The following is a 19305-nucleotide window of genomic DNA, read 5'->3' as shown; positions in this document are numbered from 1 at the left end:
TCTGATTTATTAGAGTTTGAAATACATCATATAATCGTAAAATTCAATTATTTAAATGTACGCATTTCAATATTAATATTGTATAAGATGATCTATTTATAAAAGGATTAGATATTAGTAGACAACTAAAATAGTATTTCAAGAACTCACATGCCATTTATCTAAATAAAATTTTAAGTTGGCCTACAAATATGATCATCAATCATCTCAATATAAATAAGTTCCTCTGCAGGTCTTGCTCTCACTTTATATAATGCACATATATGATATATAATTCCTTCTCAACAGGCGAATCAGGTAATGGATAAATTTGTGAACAAATTCTACAGCAAAACAAATATCTATAATTTATGTAGTCGAGAGTGATATTTCCACTTAATCATTGTAATTTTTACTCTTCATCTTGCTATGGGACTGATGGTGAAAAATATTCGAGGTGAGCAGATTATCTTTTGCCATATGAAAATTATATTTAGTCAAAGGTGAGCAGATCATCTTTTGTCATATGAAAATTATATTTAGTCAAATCAAGTAAGATTAGAGTGCAAATGTTTACTTTGGAGGGATTAGGTCGGATACCTTTAAAATTAGTCAAATAGTAAGAGTTCGGTACATGGATTACAAAATTATATATATATATATACCCCTCCACACAATGATAAGAGAATCCGATGTCAATCCAAATTGTTTATATATATATATATACCCCTCCACACAATGATAAGAGAATCCGATGTCAATCCAAATTGTTATAGTTTGATCCTCTATTGGGCCTCAAGCTGATACCGAATTTGATGGAATATGTGTTTAAGTAGCGGCCTCAGTCAAATGAATCCACATGTGAAAAAAAATTAGGAGTTTACCTTCTCACCTTTTCATTCAACTAATGAGTTCAGCTTTGGATTATTTTACAAAAATTTCTAATTAGTTTCGTTGACTAGTCCTGAGGATGACTGGTCCGGTCCTACGAAATTTTTCGATCGATCTCCAAGATAAATTAGAAAATGTGCACGGTGGACAACCTAGAAATATAATATCTTTTGATTGTACATCTCATTTGGAAGACTGAGATCGAATCATGAATACTTGAATAACAACTTAGATCCCTTATATTTTATCATGATAATAAAAAATGAATACATTCGTCCTCAACGCCCCCATCAATTCATCACAGGCTAACACGGTTACACGGAGAAAGTATAAAGAAACTCTTATACTTTACTAGAACCATAAAACTGTGGGGATCAATATTACTATTATATTTTCGTATATACTCAATGGGGGAGGGACGGCTAACCTCTCGCACTAGTCAGACAAACCTTTTGCCCATTTAACAAAAATGCCTAATTCTACCAGAAAAAAAAAAAGTAAGCCAAATTACTTTTGCGGTTCTTTGCTTTTTCTCCTCTTCAAGTTTTTCCAGAAGTTCCCGAACTGTAACATTGACAAATGGGGCACGATGATCAATCGTCTTTCCCAACGGAACACTGCCATAGCGGGCGTTCGAGGGTTCGAGGCAACAGATTTTAGGGTTAATTTGTTGGAAGGATTAGGGATAGAATGGATTATATATTTATAAGTTAATATATATTATTTTTTTAAACTTTCATATTAATAAAATAATATACATTCTATATATAGCAATAATCAAACTTACTCTAAATAATTTTAGTTGAAATTAATTTAATATTAATTAAAACAATTTTAATGTTAATTAATATTATTAATTAGAATTATTCCATCTGAATTGTAATTTTTTTAGTTAAAATTGTTTATTTAACTAAAAATTATTTTAAATAAATTTAATTAGATAAAAAAATGAATAAAAAAATATATTTTTTCAGAATAATTTACTTCTAATGAGATATCTGGGAAGTGCAGCATTTCGTGTCCATAGGTATCTCCTCTTCGAGTTTTTTCTGCTTTTTCATTTTTTTTCCAGTCTCTTATACATTTTGAATGTCTTTCATCTAATGAATCGGTCTAAAAAAAATATTATCTAAATTATCTCAATTTCGTATATAAATTATATTTTTTTTTTTTACATTTTTTATGTATTTAATTGATTTTTTTTATCAAAATTAGGAAAAAAAACATAATTAAATGCATTGATAAGATAAAAAAATAAAAATATATATAATTTATATATAGAATTGAGACAATTTAGATAACAATTTTTTCAGATAAAAGAAATCTAAAATGTATAAGGCACCAAAAAATAATCAGGAATAAATTAAAGGACCCAAGAATCCGAACTACAAGGCTAGGTGCTTTTGCATCTGTTTTTCGGGTTTTTATCTTAAATGCAATCTCATCCGGCCAGGCTTCCTCTTTTTATTCTCCTCCTTTCCAGACGAAAAGAGATGCGATCATGGAGCTAGGCTTGTTGCTCCGACAGAATGCTCGGGTATCTCGGACCAAAAATGAACCAAACCTAATTATTATGATTTGCATGTGGAAGGCTAAATCATTGGTGGGACACTCAAGCGACTCATTTTAAGGATGAGTCTGCTCAAAGTTGATGTCGTATCACTTTCATTAATTCAGAGTCTATTCTTGATCTTTGTTAGGTTAGTTGCTCTTTTGGTCAATTGGTAATGAAGAACCTGCACGAAAATAAAATGTTCCAAGTTTGTTTCAGTCTAATCAACTTCCAAGTCTGATATGCATTAAGTTAAATTTTAAATTATTTTCCAAGTATTAAGATCATAAACTTAATTTGATTGATGAACTTTGAATGCAACAAAACAAATATCTAGTAGGTCGACAGTGATATTTTTCTCAAATTAAGGAAAAATAGAGCATATCGAGGCAACGAAAAGACCAGAAATTTTACCATGATGGCTTTGCTTTGGAGAGATAGATAAGATATAGGTTCATTCATTTTACTGCTGCATCAATATTGAAACATTTTGTCCATTGTGATTGTGGCAAACGAATCATCTTTTGGCCTAGGGAGAGGTTTCTATTGTGCATTAGAACTTTAGTCCCGTTCCCTCACAGCGGTGCAGTAATTAAGATAAAAGGTGTTGTTGTATGAGATCTTAGGGTTAAAATTCGACCGTCTGAGTATGTCTTCCCCCATACATTAACTTGGATAATAATCATCCGTAATTTACCTCCTTGTTAGTTTAAGGACAAATCAGTGTTCTAAAACGCGGGCTAGGCGGCCGCCTAGGCGCCGCCTAGTCGCTGTGCGGCAGCAAGCCGCGCCGGAAAACCCCCAGGCGGGTGACCTCGGCGGCCCAGCCGCCTAGGCGGCTCTCGGCGGCCCTCGTCGGGCCTCCGCGACACGTTATTTAGGTTTCACTGTTTTGGTATTTTGTTCGAAATTTCCTGTTTACGCCTTCGTCGTCTCTCAGCGCCGCTTCGTCTTCTCATCGTTGCTACGTAGCTGCATCGTTGCGTCGAAGACTTCGTCGCTCCGGTAAGTTTTTACGTTTTTAAGTTTTTACGTTTAGACTTGATACATCAACAAAAGAACAGTGTTGAGTCATCGTCGCGGCACGTCTTCGACGACGCCGGACGCGTCCGCAGCCGCTGAACGCGTCGTAGGACGCGTCCGACAGCATTGCGTGATGCTTCCAGCGGCGCTGGAAGCTTTCCGCGACGCTTCCGGCGCCGCTGGAAGCAACGGCGGACTTCGCCGGACGCGCCGGACACGTCCGGCGGAGCTTCCGGCGGCGACGGAGGCCTCCCGCGAGGCGCCGGTGGCGTCCGCGCTGTCGCGCGAGTCGCGAGTCTCACGGCGTTTTTTGTTTTTTTTTTTATTTAATAAATTCAAACAATTCCTTTAAAATTTAAATATATTTAAAATTTATTTTTTTAATAAATTTTATTAATTTATATAAAACAAATTTAAATATATAAAATTCCATTATTAATTTTATAATTTATTATTTATATAATCACTAATCAGATTTTAATATATAAATAATATATTTAACTTTTTTAATAAATAATATTAAATATTATTTATATATTAACAGATTTAAAAATTATAATAAATATTATCATTTATCAGATATTCAGATTTAAAAAATAAAAAATATTTAAATTTTTAAAAAATATAATACATATTATTAATTTATATAAATCATATTTATAAATTTTATATATTATTAATTTATATTAATCGAATTTATAAATATTAAAATTATATTAAAATTCTAATAAATATTATTAATTTATATAAATCAGTTTTAAAAATATGAAAATTAAATTAAAATTTTAAAAATTCCAATAAATAATAAATATTATTAATTTATAATTATATATAACAGTATAAAACAGATTTAAAAATATAAAAAAAAAAATATTTAAAATTTAATTTATTTAAACACATATCTAATAAATTTTATTAATTAGATTAAGATATATAAAAAAATATTCTCAGACTGGTTAATGACTTAATGTTATTAAAATATTTTGTATTGTATGCCTGTATCTGTATAGTATAATTAAATATTTAAATTTTATTATCATGTTATGTCTTGTTAGTTATTAATATATATAATTTTTTCAGATTATATCTGTTATCAATGGTAAGTAATCCATCTTCGACAGCATCTGTCACTCAACCCGAATCCGGGATTCTTAGAAGAAAGTCAAATGACATCGGATGGGAGTTTGGGATATTGATTGATCCTAAGAACCTCGACAAAATTAAATGTAAGTTATGTGGAAAAGCAATGTCAGGGGGAGTGTATAGGATAAAGGAACACATTGGAAATATACCTAGAAATGTATCTGGTTGTCGAAAAGCATCTCAAGAAAACAAAAATAAGTGCAAACAGACTATTTTAAAAGGGAGGAATAGAAAGAAGAACAAAATAATGGAAGAACAAAGTTGTAGAGCAGAGGTGGCTATTTCCGTAGATGAAGAAGAAGGTCTTGAAATTGAAGGGATGAATGGAGTTAAAAAACCTCTTCCACTTGGCCCCATGGATAGATATGCATCGGCAATTGCTCCAGAAAATGCAGGCTCCAGTGGAAGTAAAGTACTTCGCCAAAAAAATATAAATGAGGCTCTTTTCAAAGAGAGAACTCAACAAGTTCAACAATATGTTGGGAGATGGGTTTATGAAAATGGAATCTCATTCAATGCGGTTGATAATGATAGCTTCAAGCAACTAATGGAGGCAGTGGGTTAATTTGGACCAGGATTCAAGCCTCCAACTCAATATCAACTTAGGGAGCCACTATTGAAAGCCGAAGTTGAAAGAACAAAACAATTGCTGAAGAAACATGAAGAAGAATGGGCAAAGAATGGGTGCTCAATTATGACAGATGCATGGAGTGATAGAAAAAGAAGAAGCATCTTAAATTTATGTGTTAATTGCAAGGAGGGTACTACAATTTTAGAGTCTAAGGAGTCTTCAGAGGAGACGCATACAGCTGAACTTATTTTTGAGTATGTTGACAAGTGTGTCGAACAAGTAGGAGCTCAGAATATTGTTCAGATTGTAACAGACAATGCCACCAACAATATGGCTGCAGCTAAATTGATGAGAGAAAAACGACCCGGGATCTTTTGGAGTTCATGTGCAACTCACACTATTAATCTCATGCTTGAAAGTATTGGCAAACTTCCACGATATAAAAAGGTGATTGAGCAATCCAAGGCTTTTACCATTTTCATCTATGCTCACCATAAAACTTTATCATTGATGAGAAGTTTCACGAAGAAGAGAGACATAGTCCGACCAGGAGTTACTAGGTTTGCATCAAATTTCCTCACATTGCAAAGTTTGATTGAAAAAAAAACTAGTTTAAGAGCCATGTTTACAAGTGATATGTGGGAGAAATGTAAATGGTCAAAAACAAACAAAGGAAAATCGGCTTACTCTACAGTGATGAGCATGAGTTTTTGGAATGGTGTGACACTTTGTTTGAAAATATTTGCTCCTTTGGTAAGAGTTCTTCGATTGGTAGATGGAGATAGAAAGTCATCGATGGGGTTTCTATATGGGGAGCTTCTTCAAGCTAAAGAAGATATCAAGGTGGCTCTGAATAACGTGGAATCAAATTATCAGCCTATCATAGTCATTATTGAGTCAAAAATGAAGGATAGACTTGATACATCATTGCATACCACTGCTTTTTTGTTGAATCCTTATTTTTCCTATAAAAATAGTTCTATTGCTCTTTATGAGGAGGTCGCGACGGGGATTTTTGAATGCATGGAAACTTTGCATGCCAATGAGTCAGATCTACAAGATACAATTATTAACAAAGAATTTCCATAATATAGAGATAAGATAGGGTTATTTGGAAAAACATTGGCAGCAAAAGCATGTGAAAAAAATGATGATACATTTGATCCATGTGCATGGTGGAGTACATACGGTGCTCACACACCTAACTTGCTAAGGATGGCATTGAGGATACTTTCATTAACTACAAGTTCATCTGGATGTGAAAGAAAATGGAGTACATTTGAAGGAGTAAGTTTTAAACTTTCAGTCTTTAATTAAATTAGCTATAATTTTTAACGTCTATACTCTATATTCAGGTACTAACTATAATATTTACTTTCTCTGTTTTTTTTAGATTCATACAAAGAAAAGAAATAGGTTGGATGCCAACAGGTTGAACAATCTAGTATTTGTCCAATTTAATGCTAGATTGTTGAACAAACAAAAACGAGAAAAAGAAAGGAATGTCGATGTCCTTCTTGCAAAAGATGCTTCAAAGTTGGATTGTGGATGGTGGGGAAGATGATGAAGTTGAACTAGGTTCCGGGCTCACATGGCAAATGGTTGATGAAGCAAGTGGAGCAGATGAAAATCTACAACCCGAAGAAGCTCTAGAGTGAGAGAACTTCATGAAGATGATTTTGAATCCGAAGAAGAAGACGAGGATCACAATAATGATATTGAGTTTGTGTCTGATGAAGAACAAGTTATTGAAAATTATGGAGAAGAGGAAGCAGAATAAATACGAGTTTATGAGATATTATTAGTTGTGTAATTTTGAACTCATTTTGTTAAGACATGATTTACGTTATTTAACAATTATATTTTGCTTAGTGGTTACTGGTTACTGATTCACAGTGCATTGTAATCTTGAATTGAACTATTGCTACTATTTTCCAATGTTCTACTGTTTGCTATATGATTATAATAACTTACTGCATGTTCTATTGTTTAACTTTTTTTTTAACTCATATTTACTAAGTCTAGTATATTTCCTTTGCACAAAACTATTAATTTTCTTTTATAGTTTTTCATTTTTTGGTATTGGAAAGTATATATTTATTTCAGCATACATAGTTAGATCTCCATTGCTATGAAATTGTTTAAGACAACATTTAGATTTGTATATGACATTATCCACAGTCCACATGAAACAAGGAATACTGAGGAATCCGCCTAGCGCCGCCTAGTCCCCGCCTAGGCGGCCTAGGCGCTAGGCGCTGGTCCGCCACCTGACTAGAGCCTAGCGAATTTTAGAACCTTGGGACAAATTCACAGGGACACTTCTAACGAACAAGGCTTCCTATTTCTTCTCCTCTTCTAAGTTTTTTCAAAATTTCCGGAACTTTAACTTGGACAAATGGGAGACGATAATTGATTGTCTAGGCCAAACCTCCGTATATTTTTTTCTTTGCTTCCAAATCTTTTTTTATCAGATGTACCCGAGACTATGGTACCACGATAAAGTATTCAGGTTGTAACCCAAACATCCATAATTTGATCCCTAGTTATGACGTATTTGTAAAAAAATTTCCTCCAAATGGAAGGCGCAATCAAAGGATGCTGAATTTCTGAGCCGGGCGCCACGTGCACTTCCTAATTTATTCTATTCTAATTACCGATGGAAAATTTTTGTATGACCGAACTGATCACTTCTAAAAATAATCAATAAAATTAACTAAAATTATTATTATTATTATTATTTTACTTCCAAATCTTTAATGAATGCTACAATGTCTTCTAAACGTGGAGGGACGGCTGCTGACCTTTGGTGCTCAGTATATTTTTTTTCTTTGCTTCTTAAGATTTGGCGGCTGCTGACGTCGAGGCAATGGTTTGAGGCAAGAGATTTTAGGGTTGGAAGGATTACGAATAGAGTGGAGTATTTATAAGTAAAACTTTCTAAGTTAATGTAATTTTGATTAAAGTTTTAAATACGAGTGGGATGGTATTTTTAAATTTTTATTTTTTTTGATATTTTTATTAACCTTTCATATTAATAAAATAAATTAAATGATATGCATCCTATAGCAACTAATTGACTGGTGAAAAACTTTTATTGGACCTCTAGGATTAGAAATTAAATACCTAGATTACAGCTAAATTATTAATGTTTCGTTGCTTTAATTTGCAGAAATTACACTCCTTTTTTACCGACCAAATCTTTTGTTCCACTTTGTGTGAACCAAAGAAGAAGCCACTTGTATCTATTGGTGGGAAGTCATGACTCCCGCGGTAAAATAGACGGGAGCCATGACTCTCCATCAATACATGCAAGTGATCCTCCCCTGGTTTGCTTTTGCGGATCAGAGAATCTGCCCTCTATTTTTATTGCCTCCAAATGGGCAAACTTGTTTTTCTTTTCCCCACTAAAATTCATTGCCTCCAAATGGGCAAACTTGTTTTTCTTTTCCCCACTAAAGTTCGCATTTTCACAACTAAGCTTGCATAGCTTTTCCAAGTTTTTTATTATCTCTGAGGATAGTTGCGTTCGAACTGGTTCAAAGTTACGTTGTTCTGTTCTGCAGCCATTTTAATTTTATCTAAAGAAAACTTTAAGTTTATCTTCAAATATGATCATCATTCATCAATCATCTCAATGTAAATAACTTCTACAGTTCGACTCACTCACATCAAAAATAACAAGGGAACCAGATTGAAATGAAACACATGCAAATTTACCTTCAGGATATTCAAACTTCAATTTATAATGCGTGAAAAAAGAAACGAGAACCCACTCATTTGTGAAAATGAGTATGGATAGATTATGTTCACGAACCTGATTGCAATGGTGAAAAGAATGATGAGACAGTGATTTCCCCGGAAGAATGATCGAAAGACGCCTCTATCTCAACAAAACAGTCGGTCGTATTGACATTGAAAGGCTGGCTGAGAAGCTTCACTCCCTGTTTCTGGTATCTACTAGCTGTAGACAATTGAATTATAATTCAATCCAACTTTGTGCATAAATCATAAGCTCAGTCTGATGTTGAATTTGAAAGATTCAATGAATTTATCAGTTTGAATTTGATAAGAAGCAGGCGAGTTCTAACCTGGTCCAGCTGACATTACGACGGAGCCTTTTTCATCCATTACCCAGTCGATCCAGAGTACAAAACCATGGCATAGTCCCGGTTTGGAGAACCACATCTACGTGAAGCAGAAAATAGAAATTGAATTAAGTTTCTGAACTGTGTGAGCGTTGAAATTCAGAGGATTTAATGAGCACTAATGTTTAGGCTTTCTAAGAATAATAGTGATATTCAGTAGAATGGATAAGCTCTAAGTAGTTCGAGTGAAGAAAAAGGCTACCTTTGTTTTCCCAGAACAAGAATGGATAGGATTTGCGAAATCGAACTCCATGAGTGGAAGAACACCGCTGAGTTCCTGTCATACAACTCGTATCAATAATCCAAATAACCAGGATCTTGTGAGATATATCGATCTTTGTTTTCAACTGTGGTATGATTACCTGAACCTCACCACACTGCCAGACATAATAAGGCAGACAAGGACCTTCGATCATTCGTGGTAAATTGCCACATGCACCCAGAGTCTCATTCACGACCGAGTGATCAAAGCCTTCAACATTTTCCAGGCAACACCGGCTTCTCCAAAGATCCTACATAGGATGGTAAAAGTGTTCTCAAATGAATGCTACAAGTTAGCATGATGCCTATTGACAATAGGAAATGGAAACAGAAAGGAAACTCACCGGAAGAGACATGGCACAAACTTTTAGTACTCCCTTAAAAGGCATGACGATGACATCTTCAGACAACACGGAGTCAAGTAGAGTCCTCTCCTTCCTAAATTAGTAAATTCACATAGGAGTGGCTAGAGAACCGGTTAGAGTTTCTTCAGGAAGCTTGTTGGTCATAATAACTAGAAATTTGATAGAAATGAGGCCAAATAACGTGCCCCAATCTAGTAACAACTTAATGATTCGGAGCAACACTTTGATCTACTTGAGGTTAAGCATCAAACATTGATCTAATCTAGTAACAGATTCTCATCAACCATTATGAGGAAACAATATCCTGGAATTTGAACCACAAAATGGGTTACATAGATTCAAATGGTTAATAGTCAAATAAATCATTTGTTATCCACTACAAGAGTGTGTTCAAGAATAAATAAGCAGCATACCTAGCAACTACAAACTATATATTATGAAATGGTTATAAACTTGTGAATATTATCTTATGCAAACATAAAAAATAACAAGTTTTCCTAAACTCATACTTACCAAAATCGTAGGTTCTGCCATGGGAGCGCCCCTTCAGTTCCATAGTAGAATGGCTCTCCAACCAGAAGATCAACCTAAAATAAGCCCACGTGACAATTTCAGCAAGACAAGGTTACAGTTTCAGCAGTACAAAACATTTACATGAAATAAAAACTCTAGCACAATATTTAAACACAAAACAATTTTCACCTTTCTTTGTATAAGATTATTTTTAGCCAGGTTGGGTGACCTCATTCCCATAACTTTTATACGATCCATAGAAAAACCATTTGCATTGGCAACAGCTTGCAGATACTTTTCACCTTTTTCTTGTAGCCCAGGAAAACTTGAAACTATGGTTGCATTTTTGGAGAGACATGCAGTTAGAATTGTTAAGAACACACTATCATCAGCAACGACACAAAATTGAGAAGATTGTGCATGCAACTGTTACAAAAAATTTCAGATGAGTGAGATGCCACACATGTAAGAAGACAAAGCAAAAGAAATGTCTGTGTACAATAATTATGTCAATAGTAAGGTAGCAACTACTTACGATATTTCTCATAGCAGTCATTAACCCTGACCTCCAATCTCTGTCGCCATACAAGGCAATTCTTTCCGGTGAAAGCTCTAGACGGCAGTCCCCATAGGTGTTGCTGTAGATCAATGAATTATCACACTTGAGGTGGTATGAAATCTTAGTTTCATCATGGGTGGCATTAAAGACAACATTTTCATCTTTGGAAACAGGAAGTCCTGGTCCTGGAATGAACCATACACATTGCTTCCAGTGATCACACCAATCTTTAGCGTCTATTCACAAAGAAATGACCATCAGCTGCTAAATTTGTAATGCATAATGCATTTGTATCCATAGTCTGGAATAGATAACTATACAAAAAGCAAGGGTTTAGCACAGATATCTAAGAATTATTTTGACACTTTGAGCAAAAACTTACAAAAAAGCATATATGTGAAGGGTGCAATCACATACATAATAGGTGTAGCATTAGAAATGTCTAATGAAAAAATCCTTGAGAAATGAACATTGTGTTCAGAAATTATTAGCTTTGCCCAAAAAACAAATACATTAACCTTACTGCACAGGATCAGACACACATGAGGATAACTAGCATTCAATATAGAGGAGGTGAATTTTGATTGAGAGAATATATATTGGTCAACTAGGACCTAGTAAGAACAGGTGAATTTTAATGCATTTCTAGCTTGTATCCACAGTGATATGTACTAATTTACTACATTTAATATCATTAAGAATTTGAAATAGTGGCACTTTAAGTCATAATGGGCACTTAACCAGAATGCTTATGGAAAGAAAACAATTTACAAACATTACCAGGAACACAAGTTGCTTCTTTTATATCATCTGTCCTTGTAATCCATCTAGGAGCTGTGGTGTATACCACTGAACCTTCATAGTCCAACTGAACCACCCACCTGCAAATTGAGACCAATTTAAATCTTTGGTGCCGAGAAGAGATATATACCAGATTTGCATGACAACTACCATGAAATTACAGCATTGGCATTGCCTTCACTGCTAGCTTTTACTGATATTTTGATTTCACCATGACTCTCTGGTCGTTTCCAAAAGTCAAACTCAAAAACTTTGAAGGGCTCTGACAACTGTATGAAATTCATATTACGCAATATCTATATATACCCCTAATCTATCAATAAGCTCTATATATACCCCTAATCTATCAATAAGCCTATGGAACTTAAAAGGAAAAAAAACATATACCAGTCGTAGATCATTGAACATGGCATCACAATGCATGGCATATTGTTGTTTTTTAATGCCCATAATCCCTTCCAAACCGGGACATGTAAGATGAACTCCATCGGATAAATTTGCTTCACCATGGAACAAATCCTGCAGCTTCTGCAGGTATGGGCTCTCAACTAGCTGGGGAATCAATATACTAGCAATGTGAGTTCACGTCTTTGGAAATTCATAGCTATTCTCTTATGAAGTTTATTGCAGAAAACCAGAAATATCATGATAATTATTTATTGAGATAAAGGCACAAGGGCAAGGAAGAAAACAACAGCCATAACAATGAGAAATCAATCAGCCATAAGGCCAAAACCATTTGGGGTTAGTTGCATGAATTTTTTATATTTTATGATACCGAAGATAGTGCCAACTAAATTAAAATTCACAAAAGATCTAGTACTCATCAACTTAACAGTGAGGCTAAGTATATCGCACATGTTCTCAGAAAGAAATTGCAGTGTATATTTCTTTCAAATGAATAGACTTGAAAGTATTAGCGACAATCAACTTCCAAGTCTGATATGAATTAAGTCAATTTTAAATTATTTTTCATTCTGAAGAATTGGATACACCGTACTGTAGTTAATACTTCCATTGAACCACCAATTCGATAAGGTTAGAGTTTCTTGGCAGCATCGGTATGAATATTTTTGGTGCATTGTCTATAAGCATGATTAACAGCCACAAATTAGCAAATGCTGAGAAGGAAGACTAGGGAAACCTTAGTGTCATTGTGGAGCAATTTTCCTCTTCCAAAAAGAGGGAAGTTATTGAACGTCAATATTTCATGAAGTTAATTGAATAATGTAAACCAGCCAAAGTGTGTTCTAGGAAGGGGAGCCTTGGCGCAACGGTAAAATTGTTGTCATGTGACCAAAAGGTCACGGGTTCGAATCCTGGAAACAACCTCTTGCAAAAAGCAGGATAAGGCTGCGTACAGATCCTTCCCCGGGATCCCGCATGGCGGGAGCTTCGTGCACCAGGTTGCCCTTTTTTAGCCAAAGTGTGTTCTAGCAGGCAAAGTATTTGACATTATGGACACCTTCCTCTTCCTCATATAGGTCATATCTTTGCAAAGCAAGCTAAGCAACAGGAGAAGCATAGTAATTTCAAGCAAAATCGCCAAGATCCTTCAACAGGAAGTAGCATATCACCCAACAAACCAAGGAAAAAAACATCTACCTGTCCATAGGTAGTGGCACAATATGGAACAGTTTGTGGGTTCTTGATGAGTAGCATATCATGAGCATGTTGTAGAGTTGGTATCAGTCCTTCTCCCAATAATTCTGAGTCTAATATCTCACTAACCTACACAAATAGTTAATAATAGTTAATACAGAGAAAGAACTGTAGAACAGCACACGTTTAATCATATCAATGGGTTCTTCAACATTAACAAAAAATGAATTTCATAAAAACATTTGAGGACACAAGGACGCCAAAAAATAAATCTCACATAAAGCAGCAAATCGCAGGAAGTAACAAGTTGAGACAACCTTTTTGTTGCTCAATCTTATAGTTTATTTCCTGTTCCGAAATATTTGAGTGAACAAAATGGTAATGGACAACTGCTTGTAATATATTTCTTTCTCTAATATAAACATCACTACCCTTAATGGACTTTGAGAAAACCTACCAACACAGCTGCTCGTGATTTAAGGTCCACGCCAACAACAAGCTCATCAGATCGCTTGTGGAAGACCTTTATCTTCTTCTCCATCTTATTTCCCCGCAATACTCTACGCATTAGCTTCCCCATGGGAAGGTAAGACTCACAAGCTGACACAGTCGCCACTGAGGATTCACCAAATTTCTCCATCGTGCGTGCTGCCAACATTGACAATAGGCCAGTTCCAGCTCTGCAAGCACAATGTAATTTATTTCACAGCTTTGGCATCACTCTACATCTTGTACTGAGCCTAAATCCATAATTGAATTATCTCAATTTATCTTCCCTGCATTGGAACCCAAATTAAAATTAACAATCTATTGTATTCCTACTACAATGTCGCTTTTGCTACTATTTTATGTTAATATGCCTCACTGATGAATAACCAGTATTGTTTTAAAAAGCAGTATGAAATTCTAAAAAAAATACAACATTAGTGCACTTCACATTTATTATCAATCTAGCCCATGAAATTATTGATGGACAGCCTGATGATTTTCACATGACTCCTATGAAAAAAAAATTATAAAAATGTGTTAGGTGTTGCAAGGAACCAAGGTCCATAAGATGCCATTATTTCAATAAAATCATAAAGTATACTCAAAGCTAAATATAATAGAAAAAATTGCATATTCTCAGATCTAATAACACCCACATTTTTTTTCCATGTTTATTCATAGTGTAACTTCTAACTTCGAGCAATGGAGTTTTTAGTTACTTTCAAAAATCTTGAGAATGAGAAAGATGAGAAGAGAGAAGGATGCATTTTCACTTTCACTTTTGCCAAAGGATAAATACAGACAAGATGTGAATTGGCCGTGAGAAGTCACTCCTTTGTTCAAAGAGTGAAAAACCATCAGATCAGGATAAAGCAAGATTGATGTGCTACATAGATTTGATTCGTGCAGACATATGATCAGTTGGCATTGTATAGGTCCCTTCTGAAATGAGAGGCAATAGCCAGCTACCATGTAGAACTAGAGTTGATGGTAATGAGTTTTCTAGTGAAACATGGATTTCATATTTGCCCTAGGATCCTCATGCTATGTAAAAGAGCAAGGAAAAAAAAGTTCGAATTTTTAGAAGATCAGATTTGAAAACCAAGCAGATTTCTGCTTTGCCTAAGGGCTAAACCCAGTAAAGCACTCAAGCAAAGCTGGCAAAATGCTTGCCTAAACATGTCCAAGACACTTATGCCATGCCTTGCCTGCCTTGTGCACCTAAGTGAGTCCTACTTCTTAACAAAACTATGGACATCATTGAGTATTAGAGACAACCAACACCAGAGTTAGAAATAATAAGTGCGAAGTGTGATTGTTATGCTATCAGGCTTATGACATAAACAACTCTAGTCCAAGAAAATCCAAACCAATTGGTCAGACCATAAAAAAGTAGGAACCAACCCTTAGAAATCTCTGATCATCTTATTATAACAATAAATTGCCTATTTTTTATTTAAGGACGGAAAAGCATTAGAGACCTATTTAACTATAGTAGATACACAAAAAGTCCATTTTTCATAAGAATTACTGCATTGAACTGAAAATAAGGAGAAATTCTTGTTGAGGTCTTCGATTGCTCATCATTATGCCCCCATAGGCTTAGCTGAGATGGTAAGTGGATGGCAGATTTGCCTAATGAGCGAAAGGTTGAATCCCGGGGCTGGCGGGGCGTAAATCGCTGCACCCGGCACAACTCGCCCTCCCATCCATCTTACCTCTCAGTCACAGTCACTGTGATTTACCTCCGTGATGGTCCTGGGGTGGGCTGACGGGGCATGCGTAATCACCTTTTGCCCAGTCAATTACTCACCATTACGATTCATTGCGTGCTTATAAACCTTGACATTACAGTGCAGCCACAATTCTCCGGGTAAAAAGGAGACAACTTGTGCACTGGCCTCGAAGGTCATATTAGGATTTAGAGAGAAAACATTTAGGAAGCCCACGGCAATCATTTCGTTTTCGATACAAATAAAGACGCATCTAGAAATGTAGAAGATATCAAGCGCGAGAGAAATCACCCGATGTCAAGGACGTGGCAAGGACCCTTGATCGTCTTCTCAATAGCCGCTCGGAATGCCCGATTCCGACAGGAATCATTGAGCATATCGAGGTAAGAGGTGGTGGCCAGAAGGCACTTAGCACCATGCTTACCCTCCCCTCCCTCTCCCTCGCCTCCTTCTTCAACGACTATCCACTCGGAATCCCCGGTAAGGGGGTCGCGCCGGAGCTGGAAAACCCGGGTCGAGAAACTGGTACAGCTGGTGCTCATTTCTCGGACCGCGACGAACCTTGCCGATACTCGGCCGTGGAAGGGCGGCGGCCGGACAAGGGAAGAGGAGTAGATCGCCGCGCCGAGCCCGGCGAGAGAACTCTTCATCAACCTAGCGAGTTGGGCTTGTGGCCCTGGCGTTTAGGGTTCACAAATAGGACAGCGGCTACGCGCAGGGCCGAGTGACCGCCGCTTTGTTGGGCTTTATTTGGGCCGGAGTGGAACTCAAATTCCTGTCTACATGTATTTATAGTGCTGGCCTTTATTTGGGCCAGGAGAGTTGGGCTTCGGGTCCTGCCGTTTAGTGTGTCATTGTTTAAAAAGAAAAATTCTTTGATGACAAATATTGCTCGTTTATTATTAGTTGTTCGAGAAAATTGTTTGATTATTTTTTATATTTAATTTATTTGTTTAATAAAGTTCTCATCTATCACGTGCAAGGCTCATACTTTCAAATGTGTATTCACCGTATCAATTCTCAAATATTCACATACTTTATAAAAAAAAAATGTCCCTATTCGTTTTTTTTATTTAGTTTTTTATCTTTGCATACTTAAAAAAAAGATGTTAATGAATCTGTATTTTATAATAATAAACAAAATCTTAAATTTATAGCGGATGGTTTAAAACAACATAAAAAAAATGACAATACGACTGTTAAAAATATCATTATAATTTATGATAAATATAATGATAACAAATTAGTTAGTAAAGAGTATAAATATTATTGTGAATCCTCCATCATATAACTCTATTATATGAAGGGCTTCTATATTGATGGAAGTTATTGGGTGTTATAATTATCAATTGGTGTTAAAATTAATGTGAGGATATATTAAATCCAGCGTGCTATTCACACATCAAGTGAGAGATATATGAGAGGGTCACATGGGTGCCCTCTCATATTTTTTTTATTAAAAATTTAAAATTTTTAAAAAGGTTAAAATAAAAAATATATATATTTATTTAATGTAAAATAAGAGTAAAGAAAAATGAGTAGACAGCAGAACTTACACAAAAATGAGTATTAATGTTAAAATGAATGTGAGAAAATTAATATGTTAATATAATGTGTATGTGATATTTGGATAACAATAATGAATGTTAATGTTAAAATGAATATCAGAGAATGAAGGTGTTAATATAATGTGTATGTGACATGTTGACCTATATTTTTTTGATAAGATGGTGAATATTATAATACCCACCAATATGGATATCCTTATAGTAACTCGATAACAGTCGTATTGTTCAATTGTCATTTGAGTGTCATATCTCAAAAGATGATTCACCCACCTTAATCTTTTTTTTATCATCAGTTCCACGGTGGGATAAAGAAAGTAATTCACATTAACAATTAATCGAGCGATCTCTTTAAATGGGAGGAATTTTATTCTCAAAGAAATTATTTACCTAAGATCCAATCTCTACTCTCATATGATAATCTATCATCCAAGTGCGAGCTCGACTATGCCAGTGGTGGGCACCATTTGAGTGTCATGTTTTTATTGCAACAAAAAGGAAATAATCCTCGCCTAGGGACCCTTTAAGGTTGTCCCAATCAATCCAGAAGAAAGATAAATTATAGGGTTTCATTCAGTATAGTGATCCTTTGCATGAGGTCAGATAACCCATGACACATTTCGTACACTTTAGGAATCAACTTCATGATCTATTATAGCAACATTACATGTCCCAAGAGTGTAGCACAACTGAGAGAGCATAGTTTCGTAACCGAGAGATCTAGGGTTCGATCCTCGGAGTGTGATTACCTAGGGTTAGCGTCCCGACCATGCGCTTTCAGCTGTGTACCTATATTTACTTTCCTCCCTATCCGTAGGACCGGTTTTAGAAGGGTCACTGATGTAGTGGTTTCATTTTTTTTTTTATAGCAACATTACATGTATTAACCACCTATATCAGTTTACGAGAGCAAGTGTCATGTTTTATCTATGTGAAATGTTCCTCCTAGATGGTTAGCATGTTAACCTTGGCTATATATAAGTAGGTAAATTCGTCTAATAAAAGTAGTACATACATATAGTAAAATAACCCATGAATCATTTTAATTATCATATTTTAAAAAATTAGAAGAATTATTAGCATTTAGTATTTTTTTAAAAATAAAAAATGATGCATCTTAACGTTAATAAAGTGCCTTTCATTTTATTACTAATTCATGAATTTAATGTTAATAAGTTTTGAAGGCATTATATCAATGTTAAAACTACAGGACTATTTTATAAAATAATAACAACACTGGAGGATTTTTTTTTTCTGGAAAAAATGAAATGTTGATGAGTAAAATGTTAGGAGGAAGAGATTGAAGAGTTTCAAGTGGTCTTCACGGAAATAGGTACATATGTATAAAAATATGTTTGAGAGGAAAAGACTCTCAAACCAAATGTCAAACATATACATCATAGCTAGAAGTCTGTCCTCTGCAATCGAGGTAAACCCCTTGATCATCACTCAATTCACTTACATGGTAATGCACTCAAGCAACTCACACCATCACAACCAAAGTCAAAACAACAACCAATCACTCACTCACATCATATCACACAACACCATGACCATAAAACAAAGTCAAACTAAGCACCAATCATTTACTCACACAGCACCATGACATGCAATTCAAATGACAATCAAACAACGTGAGCAAGCATAACCAAAGTGTAGAGCAAGTGATGTTCGGCCATGGGAAATCACGGACAGGAGCAATTGCACAAACAGTGGCTTCAAAACACGGACAACAAACAGAAAGCATCCCCTCATAGAACATCGTCCCACTTTTAACAAGTGGTCAGCTATCGGGTTTGTCGTGTCTTTACCGCGAGCCGTTTGCTGTAGACTAGATAGATTCTTATGGTGAATCTATGAACCCTCTTGAGCTTTTTGGCAAAGCTCCAGTCATCAACGGATTTGGTGTTGTCTTTACCGCGAGCCATTTACTGCAGACTAGATAGATCATTATGGTGGATCTATTCATCCTCTTGGGCTTTTTGACAAAATCCCAGCCATCAACGGATTTGGTACTATCTTTACCGCGAACTGTTTGCTGCGGACTAGATAGATTAATTACGGTGGATTTATTCACCATCTCTCTTATACCCCCAACACAAGACATGCA

General features: G+C 35.4%; 1 protein-coding gene across 2 annotated transcripts; it reads right to left on the bottom strand.

The window, feature by feature from the left end:
* Positions 1–2305: 2305 nt before the first annotated feature.
* Positions 2306–16313, bottom strand: LOC121982395 (protein arginine N-methyltransferase 7-like). Of its 2 annotated transcripts, none has more exons than XM_042535431.1 (15): positions 15922–16313; positions 13866–14088; positions 13412–13537; positions 12194–12358; positions 11957–12075; positions 11786–11886; positions 10982–11241; positions 10636–10872; positions 10447–10520; positions 9913–10006; positions 9670–9819; positions 9510–9584; positions 9251–9347; positions 8977–9123; positions 2306–2606 (listed from the first exon to the last, which is right to left on the bottom strand). In XM_042535431.1, exons 1-15 carry the CDS (start codon positions 16278–16280, stop codon positions 2572–2574), a joined length of 2262 nt encoding a protein of 753 aa, XP_042391365.1. In that variant the 5' UTR covers positions 16281–16313; the 3' UTR covers positions 2306–2571. The 2 variants fall into 2 exon arrangements, with proteins under 2 accessions (XP_042391365.1, XP_042391366.1); XM_042535432.1 differs by having other exon boundaries at positions 2453–2606; positions 13866–14184; positions 15922–16059.
* Between the last annotated feature and the right edge of the window lie 2992 nt (positions 16314–19305).

The sequence above is a fragment of the Zingiber officinale genome, chromosome 5A (assembly GCF_018446385.1).
Source record: "Zingiber officinale cultivar Zhangliang chromosome 5A, Zo_v1.1, whole genome shotgun sequence".
Classification (NCBI taxonomy): Eukaryota; Viridiplantae; Streptophyta; class Magnoliopsida; order Zingiberales; family Zingiberaceae; genus Zingiber; species Zingiber officinale.
Note: the sequence above shows the minus strand (reverse complement) of the source record. Positions and strands in the feature narration are given on the sequence as shown.

What these genes read in the sequence shown, in the direction of transcription:
- LOC121982395 (XM_042535431.1), bottom strand. Translation starts at nt 16,280, where the DNA reads ATGAAGAGTTCTCTCGCCGGGCTCGGCGCGGCGATCTACTCCTCTTCC. An exon ending in TTTGTGCCATGTCTCTTCCG is followed by an intron (nt 9,820 to 9,912) that starts GTGAGTTTCCTT and finishes CATCCTATGTAG; the next exon opens with GATCTTTGGAGAAGCCGGTG. An exon ending in CGTAATGTCAGCTGGACCAG is followed by an intron (nt 9,124 to 9,250) that starts GTTAGAACTCGC and finishes AATTGTCTACAG; the next exon opens with CTAGTAGATACCAGAAACAG.